At 36.7% G+C, this 13,691-nt stretch overlaps 1 protein-coding gene across 1 annotated transcript; it reads right to left on the bottom strand.

Annotated features, from left to right (window-relative positions):
* Positions 1–3,366: 3,366 nt before the first annotated feature.
* On the bottom strand, positions 3,367–9,813 carry LOC146134859 (integrin alpha-X-like). Its single transcript, XM_083395573.1, has 8 exons — positions 9,299–9,813; positions 8,819–9,049; positions 8,007–8,272; positions 6,952–7,063; positions 5,983–6,127; positions 5,064–5,201; positions 4,300–4,429; positions 3,367–3,657 (listed from the first exon to the last, which is right to left on the bottom strand). Exons 1-8 carry the CDS (start codon positions 9,369–9,371, stop codon positions 3,499–3,501), a joined length of 1,254 nt encoding a protein of 417 aa, XP_083251699.1. The 5' UTR covers positions 9,372–9,813; the 3' UTR covers positions 3,367–3,498.
* Positions 9,814–13,691: the final 3,878 nt, after the last annotated feature.

Genomic DNA, 13,691 nt, shown 5'->3' with positions numbered 1-13,691 from the left:
TTGAAATATTTGTCGCCGCTCCCCGTTCTTATAGGGTTGGCGCGAATTTTGTTCGCCCTATAAACAGGCCAGTCACGTGACGACTTTCGCGAAACATTTCTTTTGTGACGTATCGACGATTCCTCTTCTTTCGCGACGAACGAACTCTCAATTTACTCCATAGTATCTGGAACGCTCGCGTAATTAGGACTTCCCCTTATGTGATGTCGCGCAAGTAGCAATTAGATGTTTTCGAAACGTGCTAGGCTTACATCAGGCAGCTTAAAGCTGAAAACGTGACTGAATCGGTGATTAATTGAACGCTTTGCGCATTTTCAAATTAGCACAGCGCCAAGGCCGAAGTCTATTCGAGTGTTTTTTTGCCTTTAAGGTATGCAAACTTTGCGTTCCGCCCTTTGCTATTCGCAACATCAATCGCTTAACTTTTAAGCATCAATTAGGCCATTTGTCGTTTGTTATTTCCATTTCCAATTCTGCGAGCTCCATTTAGTCTTAATTAATACCGAGTCGTGTGCAAAGTTAACCTTAAACTCCAAATATTTTGCGTTTTTTTCTAAATGGGCTTTAACTGGGTTTTCCGACGTGTTTTGATTTTATCCGAATCAACGGGACTTAAGTCAGGTTTTTTTTTTGATTAACATTCATCCATTAATTGGAAACTTTGAAATTTGGACAACATGACCTTGTGATTGCGCTTTGTCAACTTTTATTACAGTTTAAACACATGTTTTAGACTTTAAAATCAAACCCAATACTATATAACCACCAACAAACATTTTTGGGGCCAGTTAGGCGACTGAAAAAGCTCATTTTGAGCAGATTTGGAAGATTTGCCTTTCTAAATTTATTTTATAATATGCAAGGGTAAAAAGTGAACCAAATTGCAAAAGTGTCGCCAGATGGCACTAGCGAAAATACCACCGTTAAATTTTCCAGGTATTTTGTTTTTAGACGTGGCATCCCAGCTTTCTTTAGAGTGAAACATCCAACGCATTCCTTGACCTTAGAAGAGTGTAAAAAACAGACAAGAAACCATGGCTCTAAATGCGAAATTTTAAATTACGGGGCCGACGAAAAACTCTCGGCAACCGTGTTAATCTGTCGGTATACTTATTTAAACAGCTGCTAATTTCCATAAAGATACGCCCTTTTATACATATATATATATAACTTCCGTAGGTTTGCAATCTTTGATAAGAAACAAGTTGTGACTATAGTGTGAAGGCCAAACAAGCGCAAACGCTTGAAAACTTTTATTTTCCAAGGGTTTCTTTCATTCAAGGTTCGCTATTCAAAACTTTATTTTGGGAAAACTTGCTTAGCCAAATAACGTCACGCATCCATTCCCAGACGCTAGTTATTACGTCACAGACTCGTCACGTTCTTCTCGTATCGGTGCGAACTCGCATCGTAGCAGCACTTGAATAGCCCCAGGCCTTTTCCACGTACTTTCAACCTTTAGGTTTGCGTATACTATTACAATACATAGCAAAAATAGTATAAGCTTAATATGCCGTTGCTGCCAAGCTTGTATATACTGGAAACAAGTTCTTCTGGTGCCTTCATTAGGTAAAACGTTACTTCCAAACTGTAGGTTCGCGTATACTATAACAATACATAGCAAAAATAGTATCAGCTTAATATGCCGTTGCTGCCAAGCTTGTATATACTGGAAACAAGTTCTTCTGGTATTTGTTTATTTAACGTTTCCGCTACCTATCCAGGATGCCTTCATTAGGTAAAACGTTACTTCCAAACTGTAGGTTCGCGTATACTATAACAATACATAGAAAAAATAGTATCAGCTTAATATGCTGTTGCTGCCAGGCATAGCATATACTAAAAAAAATCTTCTGATATTTGTTTATCCGCACTTGAGGCAGAATCCAGAATGCCTTCGTCAGAAAAAACATTACTTCCAAAATTGTAGATTCGTGTATACTGGAAATGAGTTCTTCTGGTATTTGTTTGTCTGACGTTTAGGCCAACTATTCAAATACCTTCATTAAGGAAAACATTACTTCCAAACTAGGTTTGCGTATACTGAAAATGAGTTCGGGTATTTATTAGTTTATTCCACGTTAAGGCTACCTATCCAGAATGCCTTCATCAGACAAAACATTACTTTCAAGCCATAGGTTCGCGTATACTGAAAATGAGTTCTTCTGTTTTTTAGTGGTTCATCCGGCGTTTCGGCCCCTATGTAAAATTGATGGTAGTGAAATACACATCAATCCACAACGATTGTTTTAACGTTTGTTAATTGATGAACTTGGATCGAGTTATTCTTAAAGAGTTTTTCAAGCTAAACATTGTTATTTGCGATCATATGGCCTGGGCGAGATCTCGGCAACCAAGTAAACAGTTAGAGCAGTGATTCTGAACACATGGGTCGAAACACCAAAATTGGTCGCCGTTCAATAGACGTATTTCTTGTTTTCACTGTCCAAGTGTTTATCTTTGATTATCCTTGGGTTAAATAAATGCAATTCTTTTTTGGATTTAGTTTAGTTTCTAATAGTATTTAAATCAACACTTGTGTTTTGAAGCGAAATGGTTGGAGGCTTAAGTTCGACGTCGTGTGAATAGCATCTTAAAGGTTTCGAACAACTCTTTATTCATTTTAAATATAGTGAGAAGCCACTTATTCTATGTACACTAATAACTCTGTTTAGAGAGTAAATTTTCCCTTGTTTTCTTCTTATCAGCAGTATTTCCACATAGAATAATTTTGTGTGTTGACAAAGTATCGCGACCAGGTCCTACATTGAATCACTTCATTATTAGGCTCAAACAAACAAAAAAGATGAAATTATAACTTTCAAGTAATTTTTTTCCGGGTTATTAGGCGAAAATTTTCCTGCGCGTTAAGCAGTTAATTTAAATCTTGTTTTGACGTTTGTTTGAAAAAAATAAAATGGTAAAAAGGTTGCATTGAATCGCACATCATGGCTGAAAAGCCTTTGTCATATTGGTATCGAAACGGCAGCGATACAATGCCCCCACAGATGAATAAACTACCAGGGTAAAACGTGCTGAGCGTAAAACAACTAGTATCAAGGTAACTCACTTATTTTTCTTTCGTTTAGTTACTTTTTATCTTTGAAGGCAGGTCGTTGGTTTATAACATCATAAGCAGTGTTATTCCTTTATAAATTTTTATGTTTTTCTTAAGAATAAAAAAGCCCAAAAGTCTGCCCAGCGCAATGGTTTGAGCAGGGTACTTAAACCCCATAAACTGGTATCGGACAAATCCCGGCATTACAATTTGGCATTTGGCATCGACTATAAGATCTGATATTACCGGACATCCTTAATATACGTTTAATTTTAGAAAAACCAAAATAAACTTCATAGCTATCACGGTCGAGTGTAGCAGGTTTTTATTTCACTTTATTTCGAGCGAAATATAATATTCAAAAATGCGATTGACAAAATCCAACATGGCGTATATGGAGAGTTACGGATCGTTTAAAGAGGCTGTTTTGGTTGTTTTTTTTATCCGGCGGAAGGCAGACATTGACCAGAGGGGTGCTCCAAAACGTTGATGCAGATGTTGCCCGGTGGTTTTTCCAGTGTCTGAATAAATAAGTTGAGATCGTAGCCCCAGTCGGACAAGTAGAAGAAATGGAAACAACGGCCTCCTCTGGCCAAAACCTGTGGAACAAATAGTCGGTTTATGACAAAATTCAAAATGCGACTCATTACTTGCTTCAGTGTTGATTATGTGCAAAACACTCGTTTCGCTCTTAAAAGTCAGATAAGGCCTGTTCATTGACTCCGATATGTTTGACATACCCATTTTTAGGTCATACCTACTGTTTTATTTTGCCGCGGTTAAAACTCAACATGGACAACTAGATAAAGTTCTGGTTTAATTAGACGAACTTTTGTGACATTTTTAATTGCTTGTGTACCCTACATCTCGTTTTAAAATAACGATTTTAGTTTTTTAACCAAACTGCCACATTGTCCAACATTGCTTTATCATTTTATCAGTCAGGAAAAATGCTTGGAATTCAATAATATGTTGTTGTAATTGATACGTTACATTTCGATGAAAAAAATTGCAATTTTGTCATAGAATGATTTTAAATCGATTAAAGGCATTTAGAGTTTAAATTTTAGTTTATTTCCAGTTTTCTGTTGTCCGGTAGTCCTAATCTTAAATATATCTAAAAACCTCTAGCTTCAATTCTCTTAATTAGAAAAAGCTGTAAAAACGTTGGAAAAGCTGTAAAAAAATTGGTTGTCCGAACAGCTTTTGCTCTCCATCTAGTTTCTTCAGCCACAACTTACCTGTAAGTTTTTCCTGCAGTGGTTGGTTTTCCTGCCAAAACCTACACCGATCACGTACACGTGGACGCCCGCTTTCTTCAGGTCTTCGGAGTAGGCAGCAAGTGATTTCCTTCGGTTACAGTTGGCGCAGCTGGAAATGATCGTTTGATGTAAGTTTTAAAATTACTTTGCACGAATTAAATCTGCCTCTAGGTGATTAGTTACCAGTGTTGTATTGACTTAAGTCAGTGACTAGACCTGAGTGCACTTAAGTCGCTGTTTTCAAATGACTTATCTTGGCTTAAGTCGTTTGGGCAAAAGGACTCAAGTCTTTGGGACAAATGATGTGACTTGACTTAAGTCTTTTAGACAACTGACTTGACTTGACTAAAATCTTTGGACGAATGACATTTTAAACAATTTTCTTGCTATTTCATGGCGTTATACGACTTGACTTAAGTTTGACCTAATTATGACTTAAATTAGACTTGACTTACTGTTTGTTCAAAAAGACTTGACTTGGACTTAAGTTATTTTACAAATGGCTTGACTGGGATAAGTTTTATTTGTTAGATTTAATCGTATATTTGCGGAAGACTTGCTGGACAACAAGGAGTTTTATGACATCACAGTACGACGTACCTTTATGACGTCATTACTGAAAAATTTCGTAAAATTTTAACCAAAGGGCGGCAACTTGTTTCTCGTGTACAGTAAACATTTAAACTGATCCAATGTGTATTTGGGCTGAACGATGTGATGTAATTAAGTTTACGGCTTCTTACCCATCCGTAATTAAGATGATATCCTGTTCAACAGTGTAGTCGGCTCTCCTAGCCCCGTATCCTGGTGAGAGCCCGTCTCGTAAAGCGATTTTAAGAGCGTTTCCAAGGCAGGTTCGTCTTGAAAAGCGCCAATCGTATCTGTACCGTGAACAATATATATATTTATATATATTTTTGACAATATATAAAAAAATATAATACACATTAACTAAAGATGATACAAGCTCGTATCGAAACGTCTTAATCAAGATGCTGTCGATTTACTCGACCTTATTGGCTTTGTCATTCATTGTCAAGCTACACTACAGATCCGTGTACCCGAACTCACGACCTTCAGATTCTGAGACTCACGCGCTATATAGATTTAAACGAAACAAACAATTTAATTCAGTAATACCCATGGAATTCAAATTTGATTCCAAATCACGCTGGGAGATTTAGAGAGACTAAGCCAATCAGTAGAGGAACAATACAAGCAAGATCAGACTGGTCCAACCGTAGTACGAGGGCCGCTCTCTTTAATCAAGGACAGCTTTCGAAGGGTGCTATCACTGTCGTTAAACCAGTATTATGTGCATGTGTGACTAGTTTTAAATTGGAATAACATCTTGAACACAAAGTGTTTCATTTTCGAAGGTTGTAGTGAGACGGACCGGTAATAAGATTATCAAAGCCCACACAGAGGTAGGTAGCTTTTGGGAAGTTTGCTTGGTTTTAAATGTTCATACAGAAGTATGTATCAAACTTTCAAAATGATGACTTCTTATGTTTAAATTTTCGTTTTGGATGGATAAAACATTTAAAACAGTATAATATCAACTATTCTACACTTAACCATACTAAAACAGGAAGCCGAATAATTTAACCATAAGTTTTCAGAGATAAATAACTCAAATCTGGTTTGAAAACCCAAAATTACCTAATATTTTTGTTGATATAATTGACGAGTTTATTCGCATTTTGATGAAAATCTTTGAACTGAAGTGGAATAGTGATTCTTTGGTTGAATATGCCGATGGAAACCCTTGTGTATTCCTTGTGTATGCGCAAGTCGGCACAAAGCACTGTGAAAGAAAAAATGATTGTAAGGTCTTGTTTGCTGGTTAGCCTTTGCTTTGCTACCTTCCATTCTTGAACGAGTTCCTAGTGTTGTAATGACTTGACTTAACTTGACTGAAGTCTTTGGGACAAATGACTTGACTTAAGCGCACTTAAAACACCGTTTTTAAATGACTTTATTTAACTTAAGTCGAAAAAATATATTGGGGGTACAATAAAGTGTTTTAATTAAGCATTTTCCATAAAATTTGGTTATTTATTTTAAATGTTGCACATAGAACAATTTTGTTGCCACATATTGCTTTTTTTTTACTGAGTTACTGCTCATAATCTGCCTCGTTTACCAATTTTAAAAGTTGAACGTTTAATTTTTATGACAAAGACTTGTTTTGAAATTGACTTGCTATAATTATGACTTAACTTGTTATTTATTCGAAATAACTTTCATTGGACAGAATTCTTTACAGAAATGATTTGACTATTTAAAGGGTATACCGTTCGCATCTTGCCTACCGAGCTCGTTAAATTACCAGTTAATCCCTAACGCATTCGCTTTTCCTGTGATGCTAGTTTATTCGAATTCTACCGAACGAAAAAACTAGATAAAAACCTTACTGGCGAAACGTTATTTTACTGGGCTATAATTTGTTTATTGGAGTTTATTGAATTGAAAGCGGGGCTATATGCCAAATTTTTCTAATGAACAATAAATCTATAAGAGACGTGACAGTATGCACTTTGAAATGCAACGAGAGTTTGTTTAGTTTTGATTTGGGGGAGTCAGACGGTACGGTTGTAATGTTCCAAGATGAAATATACAAGGTCTTACGTTTGACGATTGCCACGACAATCCTCTTGATTTTCTTGAAGTTTTGGCGACCCACACTGCCACTAGAATCAACCAGAAATAACAAATCCCTTTTAGTTTGGATGAGCGTCGTCTAAAAAAGAAAGCACAACAAATTTTACCGATCGTTGTAAATTACCGTATTTGTGTATTTCTAATAGCTATCAAAGTTCCAAAAATTGGAGACAAAAATCATCAAATAAAATAGATTGTTATATTTAAACTCGACGACCTAACTGAAATCTTAGTTCAAAATTAAAAAATTTGGATTACTTATAAAGGAACGGAGTTTAACAGAAAAAAACGCGCCTTATTATTGAGTATATTTAGACCTTATTCCAGTTTCACTTTTGTTTGACCTCTGGCACTATATTTTGTTTGTTTTGGATTCTCGACAAGTTTTTTGCACAACCGTGCTTCATCAGGTCAAAGTAGAAATGGCAAACATCGTGCGTTTTAATTGTTTGAACCCACGATGCCGTTGTCGACGTAGTTGCACTATTAACTGTTTTAAGTTAGTTGTGATAAATCTGTATTTTTTTGTTCTTTTTGGATCCTACTTTATAGTAAAAACGTTTAAAAACTATTATTGTTGGGACAGGCTTATAGGAAGCGTTAACAAACAAACAACTTGTCAAAGATTTTGTTCGTTAGCAAGAATATATCGCACAACAAATCAAAGTTAACTTGCAACTGCTGCAGAAACTTACGACTGAAATATCTAAATACACTTATGGAAATGGCGGGATGGCCTGATGAAAGCATGGCAAGGTAAAAAAAACACACAAAAAAACACGCAAAAAAATACTTTTAGCGTAACACCGTTCAGAACCGCCCCGGCTAGTTCACCACAACTTTAAATAAAAAAAAAGGCAACGGCCGACGATGAAAACGGAAAATGACAAGCTAAAAAACAAAACATTATTATTATTTTTTTGGGGAAATACTTTTAGCGTTCACGACCGTCCCGTCGTTGCGTTAACCACAAGTTAAATTGAAAAAAGCAACAACAACCGTTACGGCAAAGTCATGGTTACCGGTACAGATCTCCTTCGGCGTGAATTTGCGTCCGTACATCCGCCAGTTACCAGTAAACCTTCGTGGTAAATCTCGGTGCAAGACTCGTTGGCCGGCGCCGTGGTGGTGGCGGGTTTTCCCCCTATCTCGAGGTTCCTTCCCGCAATTGGGGGGGCAACCGGTGCCACCCCCTTGGCTGCTGTTGTGGAGGCGCCTGATTCACCGGGTTGCTTTAAACTGGTGGTCAGCGTGTCAGCTAGCACTTTGCCGATACATGAAAGAGTTTCTACGCAAAAAAAAATATTTGAAATGTCTTTATATATATATTTTATGGTATTATTCACCCTGAGGAAGGCGATTCACATATATATTATTTTACTATATGAGGATTCAATATATTATTGAATTAGCTTTACGAAAAAGTTTAACAGCTTATATTATATTCAATGAAACATGAACACACATATGTGTGTCCACCCAGGCTCAGAGAGCAGCGAAACGAACAACAACCACGACATTAATGCTTGCTATATTCTGTTACATATTTGAAGGGGTTTACAGGACCATATCATTCAATACAAGATATACACACACTTGTACAACAACTGTGATCTAGCATTCTGAAGCTGATTTTTGACCAACCATTACGTTTTACGTGTTACAGTACATAGGAAGTCATTTCAGACTCGCCGAATCTGTCAATCAATGATGCGAGCAGGACAGGCTAGAAAACAACTAGCTGTTGGTGAGGAACTCACAACCTCTACACAAACCGCTTAGGTCCCATAGTTTTATCAATAAACAAAATTGCCAAAGCGCAAATCTCACTTACTTGGGGGACAGCCTGGAGAAGTGAAGGTTTGCTTGAAACTACCGCCTACATACTCGCATTTTCCTGCTTTGTACACAGCATTCTTGCACGACTTCGGCGGTGGTGGTTTAGTAGCTTTCGTTTTTGGTTTTGTTGTTGTTGTTGCTGTTGTTGTTGTTGCTGTTGTTGTTGTCCTTGTTGTTCTTCTTATTGTCGGTTTTTTAGTTGTTGGTACCCCATTCCCAAAAAACCCTTTAAAAATTGGAGCACATTTAGAAAGAGCCGAGCGGATTTGTTTTCTTCGGTGTTTTAAATTAAATATTAAAGGATTTTCTAATTCACCGCGACGTTAAACATACATAAATATGCTGTGGCTCCCAGCGGGTGCTTGTTTATAAACATACACTTACGGAAAATTAATGTTATTATTAAAGAGAAAAATCAAACTTACTTTCAAAGAGGAAAAATAAACTCACTTTTAAAGATATAAATTAAACTTACTTTCAAAGAGGAATTGGGCCTGAGTTCCGGCCACTAAGGCTGCAATCACAAACAAACAAGCTACTAACTTCATCGTGAAGTCCTTAAGCTGCAAAAGAAAAAATGTTAAGGTGTATTTTCAACTTTTTCGCCAAGTCATGCGAAACAGAAAATGGCGTAAAACTTTTCAAAAATGAAGTTTTACGCTTTTTATTCCGGATTCCGGTTTTTATTTATTTATTTCGTGAATTTTTTTTTTTTTTTTTTTTTAGGAATTTTAACTAAATTGTTTTAATTTCAACAATTTTGAATCGCGAACGAAATTTTAATTGCTTTCTTACAATGAGCGTAATGAACTGAATTGAATCACGGTATTTAAACTAGTAACCTAAGTCTCGTAGGCATCACGATTTCCTGCACATTTAACACGGCAATTCGCACTTTTGCTACTTTTCAGCCTTCAATGCCCCCAATCAATCAGTTAGTGCTCATTCCATCGAAAGGCCATCGTAAGTCAAGCCACTCTGTAACAAGCTATGCGAACTCCGACTCCAGCTCTAGGTATGACACAACATTCGACCAATCCCGTGGCTATATAAGCCAGTCAGCTGGTCGACGTGCCGTTTTTTTTTCTTTTTTTGTCTGCTTTCTTTAGCTCCGTTGGGTCACATAACGCACTTTGATCACAAAAAGAAACTGCAATTAAGTTTGGCGCACTGCGCAGTTCGCCGAATCTTTGAGACGATTAAAAGCTTTTCGCCTCTCTCTTTTCGCTGGTTAGATTGCCCGCGCATATTTTGTCAGATTGGAATTTGTTCGATTTAACGCGCAAAGCATGATGTCAGATTGGACGCGCGACTTTCGCTACGCAACATCAATATGTAAAAAAAAAACAAAAAAAAAATCGAAAAAAACAACATACCTAGTTTTTGTGTGAGGGGTGATCGGCCCCTGTTTTTTTAATTTCGCAACCAAGTCGCAGAATTATTTTTGTTGTTTGATAATTGAATGGATTGCAAAGCCAAAAAGGTCGAGTAGATCGACATCATCTCAATTAAGACGTTTCGATACGAGCTTGTATCATCACCGGTTAATGGGACTGGAAAGTAAAACGTCTTAATCAAGAAGAAGTCGATTTACTCGATCTTTATTGCTTTGCTATTCATTATTAAGCTGCATAACAGTTCCGTGCATAGTGTACACAAGTATTTGTGTTGTGTTGTGCAAAGCGGTATAATATATTACTGGCTGAAAACTCAGCTTAAATGATTTCGTTTAAAACCAAAAATGATTTACAGTTTCATTTTAAACCAACGCGATGGCTTATAGATCCTTCTTTAAAATTTGTCTTTTGGCATTTTTTCATTGCAGAAGTTTACTCAAATAATTTACAAATATTAACCGAAACATTAATGAACCAAGGCACGTCCTAACTCTCAAGGAGATTTAATGATATTACAGCTTGTGTGGTGTAAGCAGTCACGGGTCTGGAAATTAATTTTTGGGGCAAAAAAGACTCAGAGATCACGTTGCTGTTCGCAAATTAACGTCATAACATGGCGAAATGCGACAAAATTGTATTTAGGTAGTTAAAATAGAAAAAAAATACATTTTGGGAGAGGGGAACTGCCGCGTGCCCACATCCTCTGGATAGGCCCCTGATTGTAATTGAAGTAGTGATTTGAATTTTGAAATCTAAGAGATGCAACCTACTTCTGTATGAGCTTTGATATTCTTATTACGTCCAACTACAACCTCCAGCCATTATGCTACAAAGTAAAGTTTATATAATATCAAAAATAGGTATCGTTTTGAACGTGTGCAGATGTTGAAAATGGATAAAGAAATTTTCGTGAAAAATAGTATACCTAGTTCTGTATGGGCTTTGATATTCTTATTACGTCTTACTACAACCTCCAGCTATTATGCTCCCAAGATTATAAATTGAATCATTTACCAATTCTTTAATCAATATTTGTTCTTGTATGAGCTTTGATATTCTTATTACGTCTTACTACAACCTCCAGCCATTATGCTCTAATGTATTTTTACCAAGCTTTACAGCGAAAAGTCACTCGACAAAAATATTCTAATTGACCAATTATACTTGTGAAATTTCCATTCAAGTCGATGTTATAGGTTCAAGAGCATAAATACCCTGTTTAGTTTAGCAATTTAAGTTCAAGAAATCACATGTCCCACGTACCAAGCAATTTATGTGGGCCTACACTTATCCTTATTTTGGGCTGTTATTTGTGTGTGAGAGTCCTTTGATGAGAATGTGTAATTCTAAGTGGGATTGTGCCTCTTTGAACGCGTATTAACCAAAGGGAAGAAAACAGCTTGAGATTTTCACCGTGTTTTGTCAGCTATTTGTGGAATAAAGAGCCACGACGGAATTTTCACATCACAGACCAGTTCAAGTTTGTTGCAGTCGCTTTAATTAGCCTAAAGGCTTTAAATGATTCATACTTTATCCAGTGCGTGACGCAAGCTCACGTCACAAAAGCAGTAAATGAATGTTTGAATCAAGGCATGCTCGTTGGTGATATTTTGATTTCTTCATAGCATACGAAAACAATTCGCTCAAAAATAAAACATAATATAAGTTACTTTTACGTTACAAGTGAACTTTGAGCTATGCGTGACTTATTTTAGCTTTTTATTGGTTAAGTTTTAATTTTGAAATATTTCAATGGCTGTAGAAATGTGCATAACATCGGGTCGCAGCCGATATTTATTGACAAGTTATATAATCGCTACTCTTCCGATATTACGGTGATAAAAACCTAAATTACATTAGGGCTTCAAAACGATTTAAGGTAGCGATTTCTCCTAAAAAGATTATTTTGTTAATGTATTAGCTAACAATTGAAGGCAACTTTTATTATTTTAATTATACAAATTTAAAAACTTTTGTGTATTATATTTTTATCCATTTGACTGTATGACGTTTTCAATTTATATATAGTTTTTACCCAAAAATATGTATAGTTTTTACCCAAAACGTCGTATACATGAACAAACATTGGGGACCGGACGTTTTTATAGTGACAAATAAGGGGTAATTTGTTCTGACATTTATCAACAGCAGTTTTGGGGAAAACCAGTTTTGTAATGACTAGTCAATGACAGGACTTACATCTTTTAAGCAAAATGACTTGGGTTAAAATAAAGTATCTTCATTTTTATAAATTTTGGTACAAATTTTCATTTTTGCACATAAAACAATTTACTTGCCAAATGCTGCGTTAATGTTGTTTTTTACCTTAGTCATTGCTCATAATTATACGAGTTCATCGGTTTAAACAGTTTAACGTTTGATTCTTATGACAAGGACTTGAAGTTGACTTGTTCTAATTATGACTTAACCTGGATTTGAGTTGGGTAACCGATGACTTGGACCGGGACTTGACTTGTTATTTATTCGAAAAGACGTGACTTGGACTTTTTACGAATGACTTTACTGGGACTTTAGTCGGTTACAAACGGCTTAATGCAAAACTGGGAAAAACATTCAAAGACGCGCAGACAGACACGTAGGAGGTTTGGTCAGCGGGCCAAGTGCTCCGAAAACCCATACTAAGTTCATCGTAGCAATTCAACAACACAAAAAACGAAGTTTCCCCAGACATTAGTTGAAGCAGAATCAGCCGGAAATTTGCAATTCGCGACAAACGGCAAAAGAAATGCACTTTTTGGGAAATTACTGCCCGGTTTGGCGCGACTTGGATACAAAAGGCAGACGCGTTTCCGGCGAAATCGTGCGGCGCTAATTGCGGCTAATTGCATCGCTTTCTGTTGCGTCTGAACCGAACGCCCGCCATTTCCTAGACCTGCGTCAGCTCGTGTAAGCAGTTAGCGTAAACTCAAGCGTTCTGGCAAACATTTCACGCCCCGGGCTGTCTCAGCTCAATTAGGCGCCTAATATTTCGCGCCGGGCATCTTCTACCAGGAAAAGCTGCGCCATGGTCTGAGATTTCGGTTTCGGCGGAATGTTGTGAGCAAAATACTCCATAGAAATGCTGGCAAATCAAGTCACACACTATGAACAGATCTTAAAATAAATTTGATTAATTTTACCGGGACCGACGCTCTACCAACTGAGCTACGCAGGCTCAGAGAGGAGCGAGTTAAGAAACAACCATGACACAATGCTTGTGGAATAGATGAAACCATAACAAGTTTTCCCTTCAAAAAACGTCCCTGTAAACATTTAAGCACCACCTAACAAGGCACAAACTATATTTTTTCAATGGTAATCAGATTTAACGATTTGGAAATGGGTTTTAACAAAAATACTGTGCAATCCTAAATACACCGTCTGACCTCTTGTGAGTCTTAAAAAAAACTAATTGCGAATCATTTCGGTGGTGTTTTCGATATTTTGCAGCTGAAAGATCTTTAAAATAGA

The sequence above is a fragment of the Ascidiella aspersa genome, chromosome 8, assembly GCF_963924565.1.
Source record: "Ascidiella aspersa chromosome 8, kaAscAspe10.2, whole genome shotgun sequence".
NCBI lineage: Eukaryota > Metazoa > Chordata > Ascidiacea > Phlebobranchia > Ascidiidae > Ascidiella > Ascidiella aspersa.
Note: the sequence above shows the minus strand (reverse complement) of the source record. Positions and strands in the feature narration are given on the sequence as shown.